The 17,842-nt window shown below is 38.8% G+C and overlaps 1 protein-coding gene across 1 annotated transcript in view; it reads left to right on the plus strand.

The window, feature by feature from the left end:
• The window catches only part of UNC79 (unc-79 homolog, NALCN channel complex subunit), a 307,457-nt gene that overhangs the window by 285,642 nt on the left and 3,973 nt on the right, over nucleotides 1-17,842 (plus strand). The window contains exons 47-50 of the mRNA XM_049769769.1: nucleotides 85-260; nucleotides 1,727-1,913; nucleotides 3,996-4,193; nucleotides 5,835-5,912. Of these exons, the coding sequence (XP_049625726.1) occupies nucleotides 85-260; nucleotides 1,727-1,913; nucleotides 3,996-4,193; nucleotides 5,835-5,912 (639 nt within the window). The remainder of the gene's footprint in view (nucleotides 1-84; nucleotides 261-1,726; nucleotides 1,914-3,995; nucleotides 4,194-5,834; nucleotides 5,913-17,842) is intronic.

Here is a 17,842-nt window from a genome sequence, read left to right on the forward strand (position 1 = left end):
ACTGAAAATAGCAACCTCATATTTGGAAGCGTGACCTGGTGGACATGCTCCACCACAATAACCAAATGCCATTTTATTTTGTAGAACCACATGAAGACATGCTCCCAGCCTCTGCATGAAGACACCTTTGGTGGACACCTCAAAGTTGGACTGGCTCAAATTGCAGCCATGGAAATCTCACGGGGCAACCACAGAGATAACAAGGCTGTGATTCGCTACCTACCTTGGCTCTATCATCCGCCTTCTGCCATGCAACAAGGGTAAGATACTTACACTTTCATTCTTCTGTCTCCTTTTTCCTTACCAATGCTGGCTTGTAATTTGTCTTCAAGTTCATCTATTCAATCTTCCTCTTGAGATATTCTACTACTGTGGCTTCCCAGTGCATTCTTTAGTTCCATCAATTCCATTTGTATGAATTTGCTCATCTTCTGAAAAAGCTCTTCTTTGAGTTGGTTGAATTCTCATCTATTGATTGATTTAGTTTACAGGCTAGTGCTTCTTGAATTTCTCTTGTGAGGGTATTGAGTGTGGTATTTTAGGTCCTCATCAATCAGGCTCAAGAGTTTTGATGGTCTTGAAGATTTGCCTAGTTTTCTTTTCATATCTGTGACTGCAGTTTAGTTCCTTAGTTTTCCTCATCATTCTTTGCATTTTCTGGGTGCTAATGGTGTAGTTTCAGATTCCCCTCTACTTGAGGAGTCACCTGTTGAACCATTTCTACCATAGTAACTAATAGTAGATAGATCTCAGGTTATATCCTTTACCATATAGAGTTGTTTGAGTATGAGAAAATTATTGACTATCTTTTGGGTTAGCAGAGTATTGAGGCTGTACATGGTCTGAGAAATAGGAATACTACATCCCAACTTCCTGAAAATAGAGAATATACTTAGGAATGTATTGAGTTTAGAGGTTAGATGAATATCAGATCTGGTTACTTTCTGGGCCAGGGTGTGTGTGTGTGTGTGTGTGTGTGTGTGTGTGTGTGTGTGTGTGTGTGTGTGTGTGTGTGTGTGTGTGTGTGACAAAAAAGACTGGGGTCCTGAATTGACTGACTGAATTGTGAAGTTTTAACTCCTAGCTGTTATACTTCCAGCAATGAGGGTAATGAGTGTATGGAAGTTTTATGGGAGTAGAACATTATTGAGGATAATGGATTCAATACCCATCACATCCCTAACTTGCTTCCTGTATTGAGCACAAGGGTAACTTGTCCTCCTGAGAAGATTGGGAGTTCAGAATGACTGGCATTGGTGTAGTGTTTTCTCATGATTGGCATTGGCAGGGTGTGTTCTCATGATTGGTGGTGTGTGTTCATGTGATTGGCATTGGTGGTATGGTTTTTCGTGATTGGCATTGGCAGAGTGTTTTTATCATAATTGACCTTGGCCATATACTTTCTCTCTGCTCCCCTGGAGAGAAGATGCAGGACAATGTTCTAATGACTGAAAAGGCAAATTGCAAAAGAAAATTCAGTTAGAATGATAAACTAGATAGGGAGAGAAGGATGAGAATTAATTCGGTGCTCCCAAAGAACTACTTTCTGCTCAGGAGGCTGAGCTCTAGGAGTACTGGAGAAAATTGAGTGTTGACACCTAATTTCTTAGGCACTCCATTCCCTTGTTTTCTTTTAAGTCCTTGCTTGCAAAAGGCCACCCTTTGAATACCGGGTGCCAGTGAAACAGCAACCCCTCATTGTTGACTCTGTCTTCTTCCCTCTCAGACCTAAAGAATTCATTGAGTGTGTCTCCCACATCCGTCTGCTCTCGTGGCTGCTCCTCGGCTCTCTTACTCATAACGCCGTCTGTCCAAACGCCTCCTCACCCTGCCTGCCCATCCCTCTGGACGCAGGCTCCCACATCGCAGACCATCTTATTGTCATCCTGATTGGATTTCCAGAGCAATCAAAGGTAAGTGATTCCTGCAAGATTAAGAAAGACCATATGCATCGAAATTGCTAATGGAATTCCTTATCAGCCAATTATGTTCCTTCTGAGAAGAAAATGCATCTTATCACTTGCCCCCCTGTGGATGGTAGGAAAGCAATGACTTGTGCTAATGACTGATTTCAAGTTGTTTAAATTCCCAGACTCTCGCTTCTTCCCCCTAAATGGTTTTTTTGGTGTGCTTTTATGAAGATAAATGATGGGGGGCAGTCAGAGTTAGCTTCCAAGGTGCTTCTGGCTCAAAGTCATGAAGGAAAATAAGAGAAGAAAAATATCTTAAAAATTCCATGCTGAGAATTTGCAACAAAATAGGGTGGGGGGCGGGAACTGAAGAAAAACAACAGATGTTCTACCTTATCTCATTAATGTCTTCCCAGTTTGGATCACTGGAGATTTAGGGAGTTCGAGAGTCGAAGTCGGAGGCTGGTGGGAAACGCCAAAGCCTATACAGGAATCATTTGCTCAGAGAAACATTGGCAATTGTGCTTAAGGGGCTGGAGTAGCTCACAGGCAACTGTCCTTTATAAGTCTGTGCAAGCAAAGTGGACACATTTGGTATTATTCAGCCATGAAGTTCAAGCCCTTCCAAAGCTCAGCGGCAAGCTGGGAGGGACATTGGACTTGGGGACAGCTGGATCTGGCCCAGGACAGCTGGCCTTGCAGTATTACTGCATTCCAGTCCAAATTCCCTGAAGGACCAGAGAAGCAAAGTTCCTAAGATTTCAATCCCATCTCAGTTTACTACTTCATACTGGTACATGTTATTATTATTTTTTTTTTGGATCCTGAAAAAGTCACTTCCTCTTTTTGAGCTCCACCTGACTGTGAGCTGGAGAGGATTCTTGGAGAATTCTGGAGGTGATCTCTGCAAAGTATCTCTTGGCTGAGACACTGCAGATGCCAGTGCACACTGCTAGCGGGAAGCAATAATCTAGTTTACAGCACCTGGGCAGTGAGTTCACTGTTATCACCCATTTAAACTCATAACCGTAACCCTTGACAAGGGTGCTGTTGGTTTGTTTAAATAAATGTTTAAATTTTTTAAATTTTAATTAAAAAATTTGGGGGGGGGTCACACCTCGTGATGCTCAGGGGGTACTCCTTGTTCTGCACTCAGAAATCACTCCTGGTAGGCACAGGGGACCATATGGGATGTCAGGAATTGAACCACCATCCATCCTGCATGCAAGGCAAAACACTCTACTGTGTTCTCTCAGGCCCCAATTAAAAAATTAATTTTAAATTTAAACCATTCATAGTTGGTTTTAGATATACAATGTTTTAGGACCAATTTCACAACCAGCGCTAAACGTTTAATTGAATAACCATGTGATACATTTAGAAGGGTGTTCATGATTGAGTTTTAGTCATACTATGTCCAACACCCATTCCTTCTCCAGTACATATTTTCTGCCACCAATGTCCCCAGTTTGCTTCCTGCCCTTTCCACTTTCTGCCTCTATTGCAAACATTTCTCTTCTCTCTTCTCTCTCTCTCTCTCTCTCTCTCCTCTTATCTCCATGTTTCAGAAAGCAAACATCCTAAAATAGTCAAAGAATTCTGCTCCTTCTAGGTGGAGTTTAGGAATGGAGTGGGAATAAGTATCAGTTCATAAACATTTTTGCTCTGGTGCAGGAGCAATAACACAGTGGGTAGGACGATTGCCTTCCATGCGACTGACCTGGGTTTGATCCCTGTTATCCTATATGGTCCCCTGAGCCTGCCAGGAGTAGTGATTTCTGAGTGCAGAGCCAGGAATAAGTCCTGAGTGCTGCCAGGTGTGACCAAAAAAATCAAATCAAATCAAATAAAAGGAAATAAAATATCATACATAAAGTAAAAAAAAAAGCTTTGCTTTATAAACTTAAGGTACCTTCACTAAGCAGCTTTCCACTAAGTAGCCAATGTTTCCAGGTGCTGACTCATGAGTATACAGGTGAGTCAAAGGAGGAGACAGCACTTCCCATCACTTGAAGATGAGCTTTGAAGCCTCGTGGGGAGACTACTATGTGGAAGATCATGCTCCCTGTTTTCTTTTTTTTCCAGACCTCCGTGCTGCACATGTGCTCCCTCTTCCATGCATTCATCTTTGCTCAACTCTGGACTGTGTACTGCGAACAAAGTGCCGTTGCAACCAATGTGCAAAGTCAGAATGAATTCAGCTTCACAGCCATTCTGACGGCGCTCGAGTTCTGGAGTCGGGTGACACCCAGCATCCTTCAACTTATGGCCCACAACAAAGTGGTGAGCCCAAAAAGAAGTTTCTCCTTGCCTGGGGTGGTACCTTAGAGAGCTCCCCTGTAATAGTACCTAAAGAGAGTGGTGGACTTTTACACATGTATTGTTTGGGTGAGAATGTCAGTGGGAAAGACAGTACCAAGGGAGATCAGTCCAACACCAGAGTTTTCTCTGCTTAGCCCCAAGGAAATGTGGAGGATGCTTCTACCTATCAGGATTGTCAGAGTTAAGGGATGATTTTTGGATTTTATGGTGATTTAGAGAAATCTTTGCCAAACTGGACCCTTTTATTGTGATGCTGAGGAGTAAACAATCATGGAGAGGTTCCTTCCACACAGAACCCAAAGCCTAAAGGAACTTCAGTTGAGCAGTTTTATGAGGACCAAAGCCCCAGTCCTCAGATCCAGTTGTAGTCTCATGCAATAGTTCCCAGAGTGGCTGGTTTTTATTTTTTTTTGAGGAACCAGCAGTTTGGGGGCCACATCTGGCAATTCTCAGGGGTTACTCTTAGCTCCGCACTAAGGAATTACTCCTGAGTAGCTTAGGAGACCACTTGGGATGCCAAGGATAGAACCTGGGTTGGCTACATGCGAGGCAAGTGTCTTACTCACTGTACTATGACTCTGGCCCCCACAAGTTGATTTCTTGTCTGTGCATGGCACCCTGGAAGAACAACATCATCATAATGGTTTGTGCCCAGAAACCAGCGCCACACCATTGACAGAGGCTTTCCAGAAATGAGTTTTGATTGATCACAAGTCTAAGGACTCTTTTCTCCCAGTTCTAATTAGATAGGGCTTATGCATGTTTTCCTTAGTGCAAGTCAGATGTGATAAGACAATTCTGTACAAAGAGGGATATTTTAGTTGACTTTAAAAGACATTTATGTATATGAACATTTTAAAGTTCATTTCTCACTGACCAGGGCGTAATTGTAGTCTGAGATTGAAGAATTCTGTGTTGGTATCTGATGGTACAATTGGGGGTCTGTATTGGAGACTCAGAGCTTTCCTCTCAAAGTTAATTTTATGATGCCAGTAATATGTCCTCTCCAAATCCCTCTTGACATTAAATGTTAGAAGTACATTTGAATGAATTTGGTATGGAAATTTTTGTTAAGCTATTTAAGTGGGCTTTAAAAAATACTCCAAGGTATTTAAAAGCCAACATTTTAGGAATTTCTCCTGAAGGAATAGCCTCTCTTGTACCTTTCCACAGTTGTGAGCATGGATGACTGTTTTGTTTCACAGAACACAGTACCACAGCTCTGTTCCACATGAAGACTCAGCAGAGAAGAGATCAAGAAGGTGGAAAGGATCTCTTAGCCCGAGAGTTCTGTAGCCAACTAGGAAGGAAGCAGAAAGTATTAATCTGCTGGTATGAATCATTGGATAGTGCAGATTAGTGAGCTCAGTCCCCAGATTCTACTGGCAATCAGCCCTGACTTAGATGAAGAAGACACAGTATTAGAAAATCTCTGGAGGATTTCAAATTCTTTTTCAAGTTGAAGTGAAAAAGTGCAAAGTCGACTTCTGGTGATCCCTGGAGCCGGAGGCAGGAAGGCCTGCTAAGCCTGGGTCTTTGGTGGGTCAAGATTAGCTTCTATATTCCTAGGAATGGAACTGATTTTCCTGTTTATCATTGCAGATGGTAGAAATGGTTTGTCTCCATGTGATTAGCTTAATGGAGGCATTGCAAGAATGCAATTCAACTATTTTTGTCAAGGTAGGAAAACCTTATGATTTTTATAGAACATTTCTTAATGCTAAAAACAAAGATGGATTTATTTGTATGTACTTTCTTTTCTGTTTTACTTATTTGTTTTGGGGCCAAAGCTGTGGTGCTTAGGACTTGCTCCTTGCTCTTCACTCAGGGATCACTCTTGGGGACCATATGGGGTGCCAGGGATTGAACCTGGCTCAGCCACATATGCACATAAAGTATTTTACCTGCTGTATTATATTTTGTGCCCTGGAATATACTTCCTGAAGGAGAAAACAAAATAGGTTTGACTTTGAGAATCAGAATTGAAGTCAAAAGTTCAGGCTTATATAATAATCATAATTCACCAAAGTGTTTTGTGTTCATTTTGGTCTTACCATACTGCTACTGACTAGCGAGGTTAAATATATTGGGCCATGATTGAATGTAACAAAAGCAATAAAAATATAACTGGGGTGCCGGAGAGATAGCATGGAGGTAGAGCATTTGCCTTGCAAGCTGAAAACGGTGTTTAGAATCCCAGCATTCCATATGGTTCCCCAAGCCTGCCAGGAGTGATTTCTGAGCCAGGAGTAACTCCTGAGCGCTGCTGGGTGTGACCCAAAAAATATATATATATATAACTGGCATACATAGATCTAAAAATAACCCAATAGAAGTTTGGATGTCTCATCTTGCAGAAGATACTAGAAGACCAAGAGGAATAGTATTTAATTTTTTGAGTTGGTGTAGCTGGTATATTTTCTAAGATGATTGATTTCTGTTATTCTATTATTTATTGGATACCATATAAAAGTAATTTACTCATTTTCATTATCTAAGGATATCAGAAACATACTAATGTAATGAAAAAAGAAAAGAGTAAAGGAGGTCTTGGTTTTCCACTCAGTTTCTTTCCCTTCTGTTTTCCTTCTTTTCCTGTCCTTCCACTTTATATGGAGATTCTCCTTCCTTTGTACATATTTCCGCTTTGCCTTTTCCTCCTCTGCTCTATTATTCTGACCTCCATCACCAAAGTATATCCCCAGGAAAACTTACAATTGCTATTTCACTTTTGGACTCTAATCTTCGACAAAAGATGCTTGTCGAATTAGCTCACACACTGCTGAAAAAAAAAAAGCAATTCATTTGCAAGTAAAACTTGACTATAACCAGAACACTACAAGGCAGTTGGTTTGTAGTGATCATAAGTTAATACTATATGATCAACTATATGACCAACTCTTATTTGATCATATTGATGCTATGTCCTCCCACTTTTTGAGGAATGGCTTATATATGACTCAGCAACATATAATTACTGAATTATAATGTATAATTTGGTAACAAGTTACATGATTAATTGCTATAGAATTCAGCTGTACAGTTTGGTACATATTTACATGTATTACATAGTCCTCAAACTTTTTAAACAGGGAGCCAGTTCACTGTCCCTCAGACCATTGAAGGACTGGACTATAGTGAAAATAAAAACTATGAACAGGGGCCGGGCGGTGGCGCTGGAGGTAAGGTGCCTGCCTTACCTGCGCTAGCCTAAGGAGACGGACCGCGGTTCGATCCCCCGGCGTCCCATATGGTCCCCCAAGCCAGGAGCGACTTCTGAGCGCATAGCCAGGAGTAACCCCTGAGCGTTACCGGGTGTGGCCCAAAAACCAAAAAAAAAAAAAAAAAAAAAAAAAAAAAAAAAAAAAAAAAACTATGAACAAATTCCTATGCACACTGCATATATCTTATTTTGAATTGAAGAAACAAAACGAGAACAAATACAATATGTGGCCTGCAGGCCGTAGTTTGAAGACCCTTGATAGAATATGATGGTGAAGAGATTGCCAGCATATTTATACTGTGAAATGTGAAACACATTTCAGGTTGTGAAATATAAGGCACACTCAAGATAATAAATGTATCCCTCACCCTCCTTCGAGTTTCCTTATAATATTTTATAATCTGCCTACATAATCTCTAGGCATCACTATCCTTTTCCCCTCATATTCTCATCTTTCTTTCACTGCAGGTGGGTTTGTATTTTCTAGTCCATAAAGTACGCATCTTTTTCTGTTTTCTGCTATACAGAATAATTATATTGATATTTTCAGTGTAGACTGTCAATAGAGTATCTTCTTTTTATTTTGAAAATATTCCATTACATAGTTATATCACATTTTGTCTATTCATTCATTGATGAATGAGGATTTGGACTGTTTTCAGGTTAAAGCTAGTATATCTGTCATGAATACCTATATACAAATCTTTGTGTGGATATATGCTTTTTGTATTTTTAGAAAACTACCTAGAACAGTGTGGTTACACAATATGTATGTATCTTTTAAAGAAATGATAAACTTTTCTAAACATTTCCACCACCAGAATTTTGAGGGGAGCCCTATACTCAGCAGTTATCAGAGCTTACTCCTGGCTCAGATTTCAGGGATCACTCCTGACAGAGTTTAGAAAACTTTATAGGGATGCCAGGGATTGAATCTGAGTCAGCTGTGTGCAAAGCAAGGCAAGAACCCTACCTGTTGTACCATTGCCCTAGCACTCACCTTTTTTAATGTTTAAAACAGTATCTGGTGAAAAACAAAAGTTCTTATTTTAATAAAATTTATACTAAAATATTTTTTATGGACCATGCTTTTCACATTGTATTAAATAATCTTTGTTTAATTTAAAACTATGAAAAGATTTTTGTTTGCATGTTTTTGTTTGTTTTGGGATCTTACCTGGCAATGATCAGTTGTGGTCAGGTTCGGGGGATTATATGAGATGCCAGGGATTGAACCCAAGGCAGCTGAATGCAAGGCAAGTAACTTACCCACTATACTTTCTCTCTCCCTCTATCTCTATATCTCTTACTTTACCCCATATTTTCTTTTTGTTTTGAATTAATTTTGTATGATAGGTATATTCTGAGATACATTCTGAGATACATTTCATAAGAAAGTACAATTATTACTTGTGAAAACACAATATTCACAATATTTTTGATCATATTCAATATCTGTTGAATCTCTTTCTATCACCTCTTTAATCACCAATATTAAGAAGTTGTGAGTTGCTCCTTTTTATTTGATTAACAAAAATACAGTTTATTCTTTTTAGTTTATTCATTGACTAACCATCACACCATCTTTGCACTATTTTTCACTCATTTCTCTATCATTTTTTCCAATTTAAAAATTGCTCTTTAATATATTTTCTTATAATTGCTCTAGTACTAATTCACTCTTTATTTTCCTAACATAAAACTCACTGATTTTTGAGAATTTTATTATCTGGTTTAGATGATGAGTGCTATAACTTGTCCTCTCAGAACAATGCTAGCTGCACCTCAGTGTCATAATCATTTTCATTCAAAGTTCAGAAATCTTTTAACTTTCCTTTTGCTTTTATTTTGACCATTAAGTTATTTAGAACCATATAATTTTAGTTTCTAGTGATTGGAGAAGTATTTAGCACTATTCTGTTAATGGATTTTTAACTTAATTACACTGGTGCCAAAGGAAAAAATTCTCACTCATTTTCAGTTTATTAAGCCTTTTTTTTTTTTTGCCTAGAATTCTGTCTAGAATACTGGGAAAGTCTCTGTGTACATTAGAAAAGGATGTCTTTTCTCTCCTTTTTTTTTTGGGGGGGGGCCCACACAGCAGTGCTCAGGAGTTGCTCATGGCTGTGCACTCAGAAATTGCTCCTGACAGGTTCAAGGGACCATATGGGAGGTCAGGAATCGAACCTAGGTCTATCCTGGGTCAGCTGCATGCAAGGCAAACACCTTACCACTATGCTATCACTCTTGCTCCAGAATGTTTTTTCTTGTTTTTGAGTATCATTTCCTTTGTTCATGGGTTTAAGCACAGTGATAATGCTTAAATCTTGCATAACCATCCTCATTGTGGATATTTACCTTATCAACTAGTGAGAAAAGAATATTAAAATAGCTCTGTAATTGTAGACTTATCTTTTTATATTTAGCAATTTTTGCTTGCCAGGTTATGATTCTCTGTTATGAGGCACATAGATATTTGGGATTATCAGATCATCTTTTTGTTGTTTGTTTTGTTTTGGACACTATCTGGTGGTGCTCAGGAGTTACTTCAGTCTCTGTCTACAGGACTAACTCCTGGAAGTACTCAGAGGGACCATATGGGATACCAGAAATCAAACCTGCCTCAGCAGTGTGCAAGGCAAACTCCTTACTTGCTGTACTATTTCTCTCACCCGAAGATTATCATATTTTCTTAATGAATTAATATTATTAAATGGTCTTCTTCACCCTTGGTATCATTTGTTTTCTAAAAGCTAAGTTCAGTTTAATAAAAAGCATCCTGAAATTCTTTAGACTAACGTTAGTATGGTATTTTGAGAGTCCTTTTACTTTGAACTTATTTGTACTTTAATATTTAAGTGTATATGTTTAGCATTTATTTCTAGCTTAGCTTTTAATTTTATAACTTTTGTTTTGGGGTCACATTTGGCAGTGCTCAGGGATTACTCCTGGCTCTGCACTTAGGGTTCATTCCTGGCACAGCTCAGGGGAACACATGGGGTCATCTGTGTGCAAGGCAAGCATCTTGGCTGCTGCACTATCTCTCTTACCTAAATTGGCCCCTTCTAACAGATTTACTCACATCTCTTTCCTGTCCTTTTTATCTGGCAATTAGTAACTGGGTTTATCATTTAAAAGTATATATTTTTTGCTATTTAGTTTATTAATTTGTTTGGTTTTTCTATATCCCACATATGAAAATTATACTTTTTCAGTGTGATACTAAACACTTAAACACAGTGATCTGTTGGTTGGCCTTTGGACACTGAACAATAAAATAAGAAGGGGAAGGGTGTAGGCATATATAATTAGATAAAAATGACCTATGCCACAAAGAACAAATATTCCATAAAGTTAGTGTGACATGCCATATACCTAGAAAGGTAAGTTTCTGACTGATTAGTTTTTCTGATAGAATGATATGTCTGTGGAAAAAGAAAAATAATTTGTGATTCCCTTGTTTCTCATTCTTCTGGGTAGTTAGAGAATCTAAAATGCTCTCAAAAGCCTGAAAAGCCTTGATCAAAGTTGTTTGAAGTAATAACCCATGTGTCTCAGTGGCTATTTGGGAAAGACTATTCTTATAACCACAAAGGTTTCATTCCACTGTGTCTCAAGTCTACCCAGAAATATGGTGGTAGGTTGAGACAGCTTTATCCTGGCAATTGGCTGGCAGGTTGGAGGACGGTAAACTCATCAGATCTCCTAAACTGAATTTTTGTAGGCACCATATATAAAATCAGTCAAGTATTCTTTCTCTTAATCAGAAGGCTGTTATTTATTTTTACATTTTTATCAAAAGCAACTTACTTAGAAAGATGTAAAGAGAGAGTGTATAAAAGAGAGGAAAGTATTCAAAAGAGAACAAGGGTTTCTGCAGAGTGGAAAGGCTTAATTGGAGTTGAAACTAATTTCAACATTTTCTTTAATTGTTTGCTTTAAATTAACAACATTACCATGTTTCTTTTCTCTTCCCATTGTTCTTTGGCCTTTTTTCCTGCCTTCTTTGTATTAATTAATTAGTTTGTTTGTTTGTTTGTTTGTTTGGGAGCCACTCTTGGCAGGAGTGGGGGACCATTGGAATGCTGGAGATGGAAATCAGGTTGGCCATGTACAAGACAAATGCTGCCTTACCACTATGCAATCATTTCGGCCCCTTATTTGTAATTTTAATAAATAACTTTTGAATATATTTTTCTCTTCTTTGTCTAGCTCTTAAAATGGAAGCTTAGTTCATTAACCTGAGAAACTTCTGTTTCAATCACTTGTGTGGAATGATCTGAATTTTTTTCTGACATACTCCTAAGTATGTTGTTTTTTTTTTCATCTACATTGTCCTGGATTTTGAGATGTTCTCATTCCCAGAGTTTTGTGTATTTCTTTGTTTCTCCTTTGACTTACTTTGACTTTCTCTTTGACCCATGGGGTTATTGAGAAGCACATTTTTCAATTATCTGAAAAGAATACTGTTAGCTCTTAATTGTTTTATGATTAGCTCTTAATTGTTGATTAAATGCTTAGTTTAGTTTGTGGTCTACAGTTCAAACCCTACCTTCCAGTAATATGATTCCAATTCTTATATAGTGTAAGAATATACAATAGTATATATTTATTCTCTACCTCCTGGCTTTTTGCTAGCATTGGTTTACATTTCATCTATCTGTGTGGTAAACACAAAACAACACATAGTAAATATTTTTGCTTTCAATAGTCAAAATCTCTTAGGGAGATTTAAAAAATGTATAATACTTACTATTTAAAACATTCAAATATAGGGCCTGGAGAGATAGCACAGTGGCGTTTGCCTTGCAAGCAGCTGATCCAGGACCAAAGGTGGTTGGTTCGAATCCCGGTGTCCCATATGGTCCCCCGTGCCTGCCAGGAGCTATTTCTGAGCAGACAGCCAGGAGTAACCCCTGAGCACAACCAGGTGTGGCCCAAAAAACAAAACAAAAAAAAACAAAAAAAAAAACATTCAAATATAAACATATCCCTTTATTTGATTATGTTAAAATCTCAAATGTTTAAAATTTATTTGAATATTTACATTTGCTATTATTGTCATTCTCATATTTCTTTCACTCAGTATTTTTCATTTATTTATTCATAGCTTTCATTAATTTTTCATTCATTATGTTATTCACTTTCTAAAGCTCCATCATCCTGCTTAAATTATTTCCTTTATTATTTCTTGTGCCAGATATACTGAGTTAACTCCTTCAACTTTTGTAGGTCTGCAAGCATTTTGTTTGCCCTTCAACTTCGAAAGCTATTTTCCCCAGGTTATTGATTTAGGGGGTCAGTGTTTTTCAGTACTTGAAAGATGTTGCTTCTATACTGTTTTTACTTCTGTTGTTTTTGTTTGTTTGTTTGTTTGTTTTTGGTCTTTGGGTCATACCCGGCAATGCTCAGAGGTTACTCCTGGCTCTATGCTCAGAAATCACTCCTGGCAGACTCGGGGACCATATGGGATGCCGGGATTCGAACCAATGACCTTCTGCATGAAAGGCAAACGCCTTACCTCCATGCTATCTCTCTGGACCCCCTACTTCCGTTGTTTTGACATAAAATATGGGAGAGCTCAATAGGCCAACCACTAGATTCACATCTGGGAGGTCTGAATTAAGTCTCTTTTCCTCTAGGATCCCTCAAGTACTGCCAGGATCGACTTCCAGGTTCCAAATCAGTAATACACCATAAGCACTGAGGGATATGACACAAACACAAAAAATCTGTGTCATTCTAATTTTTCTCCTGTTTTGGGGCCACATCCATTGGTGTTCAGGGATTATTCTTGACTCTGCACTCAGCAATCACTCCAGGCAGGGTCAGGGGATGCCAGAGATGGAACCCAGGTTGGCTGCGTGCAAGGCAACTAGTTTATCTCCCAGGCCTGTGTGTAACATGCCCTTTTCCAACTCCTGTTTTTTAAGTTTCTTTTCACCATTATTGAGAAACAGTTGATATTCTGTGGAGGTGATATTTTGTTCTCTCTTATGCTAGGGTTTATTGAGCTTTTTGATCCTGTGAATTGAAAGTTCTCATTATATATGAAGTATCAACCGTTGTTTTTTTAAATATCCTTTTTTATGCCTCTGTTCAAATATTCAGTATTTTTCTCTACTACCACATTTAATAGAGTTGTATTATCATCTAATGTCCTTGATACTATTCTATTAATTGTATCATTACTGGGATTTTTCCACTGCTAAATTTTTTTTGAAGTATGGTTTTATCCTTTTAAAAAATAATTTCTTTGTTTAAGCACCATGGATACAAACATGTTCATAGTTGGGTTTCAGCCATAAAATGCATACCTCCCTTCACCTGTGCAACTTTCTCACCACCAATGTTTCCCATTTTTTTCCTCCCTCCAGCCTCTGTGTGTCTTCAAACAGGCATTATATTTCTCTCTCTATCATTTTCATGGTAGTTGTTAATGTAATTATTTCTCTAACTGCACTTTACCACTCTTTGTGGTAAGTTTCATATCATGGGCTGGTCCTCTGGCCCTCATCTCTATTTTCTCTGAAGATTATTACTATATTTTATTTGATTTTTCTTAAATTCCACAGATGACTGAGACTATTTTATGTTTATTTCTCTTCCTCTGACTTATTTTACTCAGCATGTATAGGCAGATTTCATGACTTAATTTATCCTAATAGCTACATAGTATTATTCTATTGTATGGATGTACCACAGTTTCTTTAGCCACTCATCTGTTGTTGGGCATCTGGGTTGTTTCCAGATTCTGGCTATTGTAAATAGTGTTGCAATGAACATAGGAATGCAGAGAGCATTATTGTATTGTGTTTTTGCGGTCTTAGGGTATATCTGAAGTAGTGGTATTGCTGGATCATATGGGAGGTCAATTTTCAGTTTTTAAAGGAATATCCACTTTGTTTACCAACAAAACTGGACCAGTCTACATTTCCACCATCAGTGAATGAGAATCTCTTCCCACATCCACTCAAGCAGTGGTTGTTCTTGTTCTTTGTGATGTGTGCCAGTCTCTGTGACATGAGATAATATCTCATTGCTGTTTTGATTTGCATCTCCCTAATTATTAGTGATGTGAGCATTTTATCATGTGCCTCTTGACCATCTATACTTCTCATTATGGGTTTCTTGTGGGGAGGTCAGCAAGAAGAGAGGTTGCATTTGGGCCATACCCAGAAATGATTACTTCTTACTCTTTGTTTAAGGAATTACTCTTAGCCAGGCTCAGGGGACTACATAGAGAGCCAGTGATTAAACCTAAGTTGGGCCTATGCACGACAAATGCCCTACCCACTGTCTATCCCTCTAGCCCTTATGGGTTAAATTTTTTATTTTATTGTATGCTTTGTAATTTTTTTCTTGACTTACAATTTTTATTGGATTCTTGTCATTTCGAATTTGACTTCCTTGGTTGCTGGATATTTTTGTATTCCTATAAATTTTCATGGGCTCTGCTTCATGACATAGTTAAATTACCTTTATAGAAGTAGTTTTTATCCCTTTGAGGCTTATTTTTAAACTGCTATATAGGTAGGATTAGAGCAGCATTTCATCCAGGACTAGGATGTCTTCACTCTTGGATAATGTCCTTCTGAGCATCAATGTAGTCATAAATTACATACTTTTTCCCCAGTCTAGTGAAAATGCAGGCCAGGAATGTTCTCTGTCCTTCTTGGGTTCTTATTTTTCTTTATTTAAACAACATGATTATTCTGTCTTTCTTGGATTCTTTTTTTTTTTTTAATTTAAACACTGATTACAAAGTTGTTCATGATTGAGTTTCAGTCTTGCAATGTACACCACCCTTAACCCATGAACATTTCCCACCATCAATATCCCCAGTTTCTATCCCACCATCCCCCCTGCCTTCCTCTGAAGCAGACATTTTCTCTCATTCTCTCTGTCTCTCTCTCTCTCTCTCACTTCCTTTTTTCCTTTTAGATACTGTAGTACACATTATTGTTGATGAAGGAGTGCCTTCATTAACATTATCTTATACCTTATCTCCATTCAACACCCAGTTATTGTTCAGAGTGATCAGTTCCAACTCTTATTGTTATAGTAGACCCTTCTCTATTCTAACTTCAATACTCCACTATTTGTGGCAAGCTTTCTACCATGGACTGACCCTCCTGGCCCTTATCTCTATATTCTCTAGATATTATTTTTTTTGTTTTGTTTTGGGGCCACACCTATTTGATGCTCAGGGTTTACTCCTGGCTATGTGCTCAGAAATAGCTCCTGGCTTGGGGGGACCATATGGGACGCCGGGGGATCAAACCACGGTCCGTCCTACGCTGGTGCTTGCAAGGCAGACACCTTACCTCTAGCGCCACCTCTCCGGCCCCGATATATTCTCTAGATATTATTAACATACAGTCTTTTTTTTTCTTATATCATACAAAAGAGTGTGATCATTCTATGTCTGTTCCACTTGTTCTGACTCATTTCACTCAGCATAATACTCTCCATCTATGTATGATGAGCACATTTCATGACTTCATTTTTTCCTAACAACTGCATAGTATTCCATGTACCACGACAGCTTCTTGACTGCTTTCTTCCTTCAGCCTTGAGTTCTTTTCTCATTTAGGTACATTCAATTGAAGATTTAAATATTCAATTGAAGATTTAAGGAAGTCATACATAGCAGACATCTCTCTTTTTCCCCTTCCTCCCTCCCTCCCTCCCTCCCTCCCTCCCATTCTCTTCTCCCTCCCTTTTTCTCTCTCTTCTCCCTCTTCTTCCCCTCTTATTTCTCCTCCTTTTCTTCCTTCTCTTCCACCTCCTCCCCCTTCTCTTCCTCTTCCTTATTCTTTTTTCTTCTTTTCTCCACCCTTCTTTGCTTTTTCTTTCCTCTTCCTCCCACACTCTCCAGCTCCATACTCTCGAGTACTTTGTCTTACAGATCCAGATCAGGGCCTCCACACCAATACTCCCTGGGCTCAAGGAAACTGACTGTCTCTGCCCCATCCTTTTTCCCATGTTACAGCCTGCACTTTCTCTGACTTTATTTCCTCTCCTCCTGCCATCACTGTTCACCCACACTGATTCTCATTGTCCAAAACCCTCATTTCAGCTACTCCACTAAAATACTAATGGTTCCAGGCAGGATCATAAATCTGGTCTTCATTGCTGCATCATTACTAAGAGAGAAATTTTCACAACTATTTTTAATTTGGGACCAGAAACAAGCATACATGAAATGAATGTCATCCCACCAGGCAAGATATCTCCACTTTATTCTATAGCATAAACCAAGAAAAGAAGAAATGTTTTCCTTTTATTGTGGTAAAAAAAACAACTTTTTTTTTTTACAATGACCTTTACTTTTCTGGATTTTGTTCATAGAGAAGGAAAAAACAATCCAACTCACTTTATGATAATAGTACAGAACCCCAAATAAATTATATCTAACTCTTACTGACAGCCTTGTAGGATTCACTAGCAAAAGGGAACCAGAATGAAAATTATTCTATAAATCAAATTAGCCTCCTTCAATAGAATTGCTGGATTACATAAGGCTCTTGATAACAAGAAAATTTAACCTAAAGCCTTTGGCCATATGTTTTGTATGTCTCAAACCTGAAGGTCTCTGGCAGAAATAGCTTAGAATCATACACTGACATGTAGCATCTTTGGGGAAATATCCCCCAAACCCTGCAGAGACTAGCCTCATTCTTCCCTGGACTGTTTTAGACCCAGAGACAATATACTCAGGTTACTGGCCCCAACCTTCCCTTGTCCTTTCGTATTTGATTGGGGGTTGGTGTGGGGGGGAGTGTTGGGACGTTACCCAGCAATGTGCTCAAAGATTACTCTTTTGGGGGCTCTGGAGACCATATGTAGTATTAAGAATTGAACCCCAGGTCAACCTGTAGGTAAGGGCAGTGCCTTAAATGCTGTGCTGTCTCTCTGGCCTTCCCTTAAGTAAATTCTTTTTTTTTTTTTTTTTTTTTTTGGTTTTTGGGTCACACTAGGCAGCGCTCAGGGCTTACTCCTGGCTCCATGCTCAGAAATCACTCCTGGCAGGCTTGGGGGACCATATGGGATGCCAGGATTCGAACCAATGACCTTCTGCATGAAAGGCAAATGCCTTACCTCCATGCTATCTCTCCAGCCCCCCCTTAAGTAAATTCTTAATAATGAGTATAGTTGGGCATTTCCCAACTATCAAGAGGCATATGTGCTGCCTGCCCCCCCCCTATGTTTTTGGGTCACACATATCTCTTCTCAAAAGCTACTCTTGGCAGGCTTGGGGCACCATATGGAATGCTGGGGATAGAATCTGGGTTAGCTGCATGTTAGGCAAATACCCTACCTGCTGTGCTATCACTCTAGCCTCACCTGCTTCTCTCTTTAATAGGCACATGTTCACAAAAGT

This window comes from Suncus etruscus, chromosome 3, assembly GCF_024139225.1.
Source record: "Suncus etruscus isolate mSunEtr1 chromosome 3, mSunEtr1.pri.cur, whole genome shotgun sequence".
Classification (NCBI taxonomy): domain Eukaryota; kingdom Metazoa; phylum Chordata; class Mammalia; order Eulipotyphla; family Soricidae; genus Suncus; species Suncus etruscus.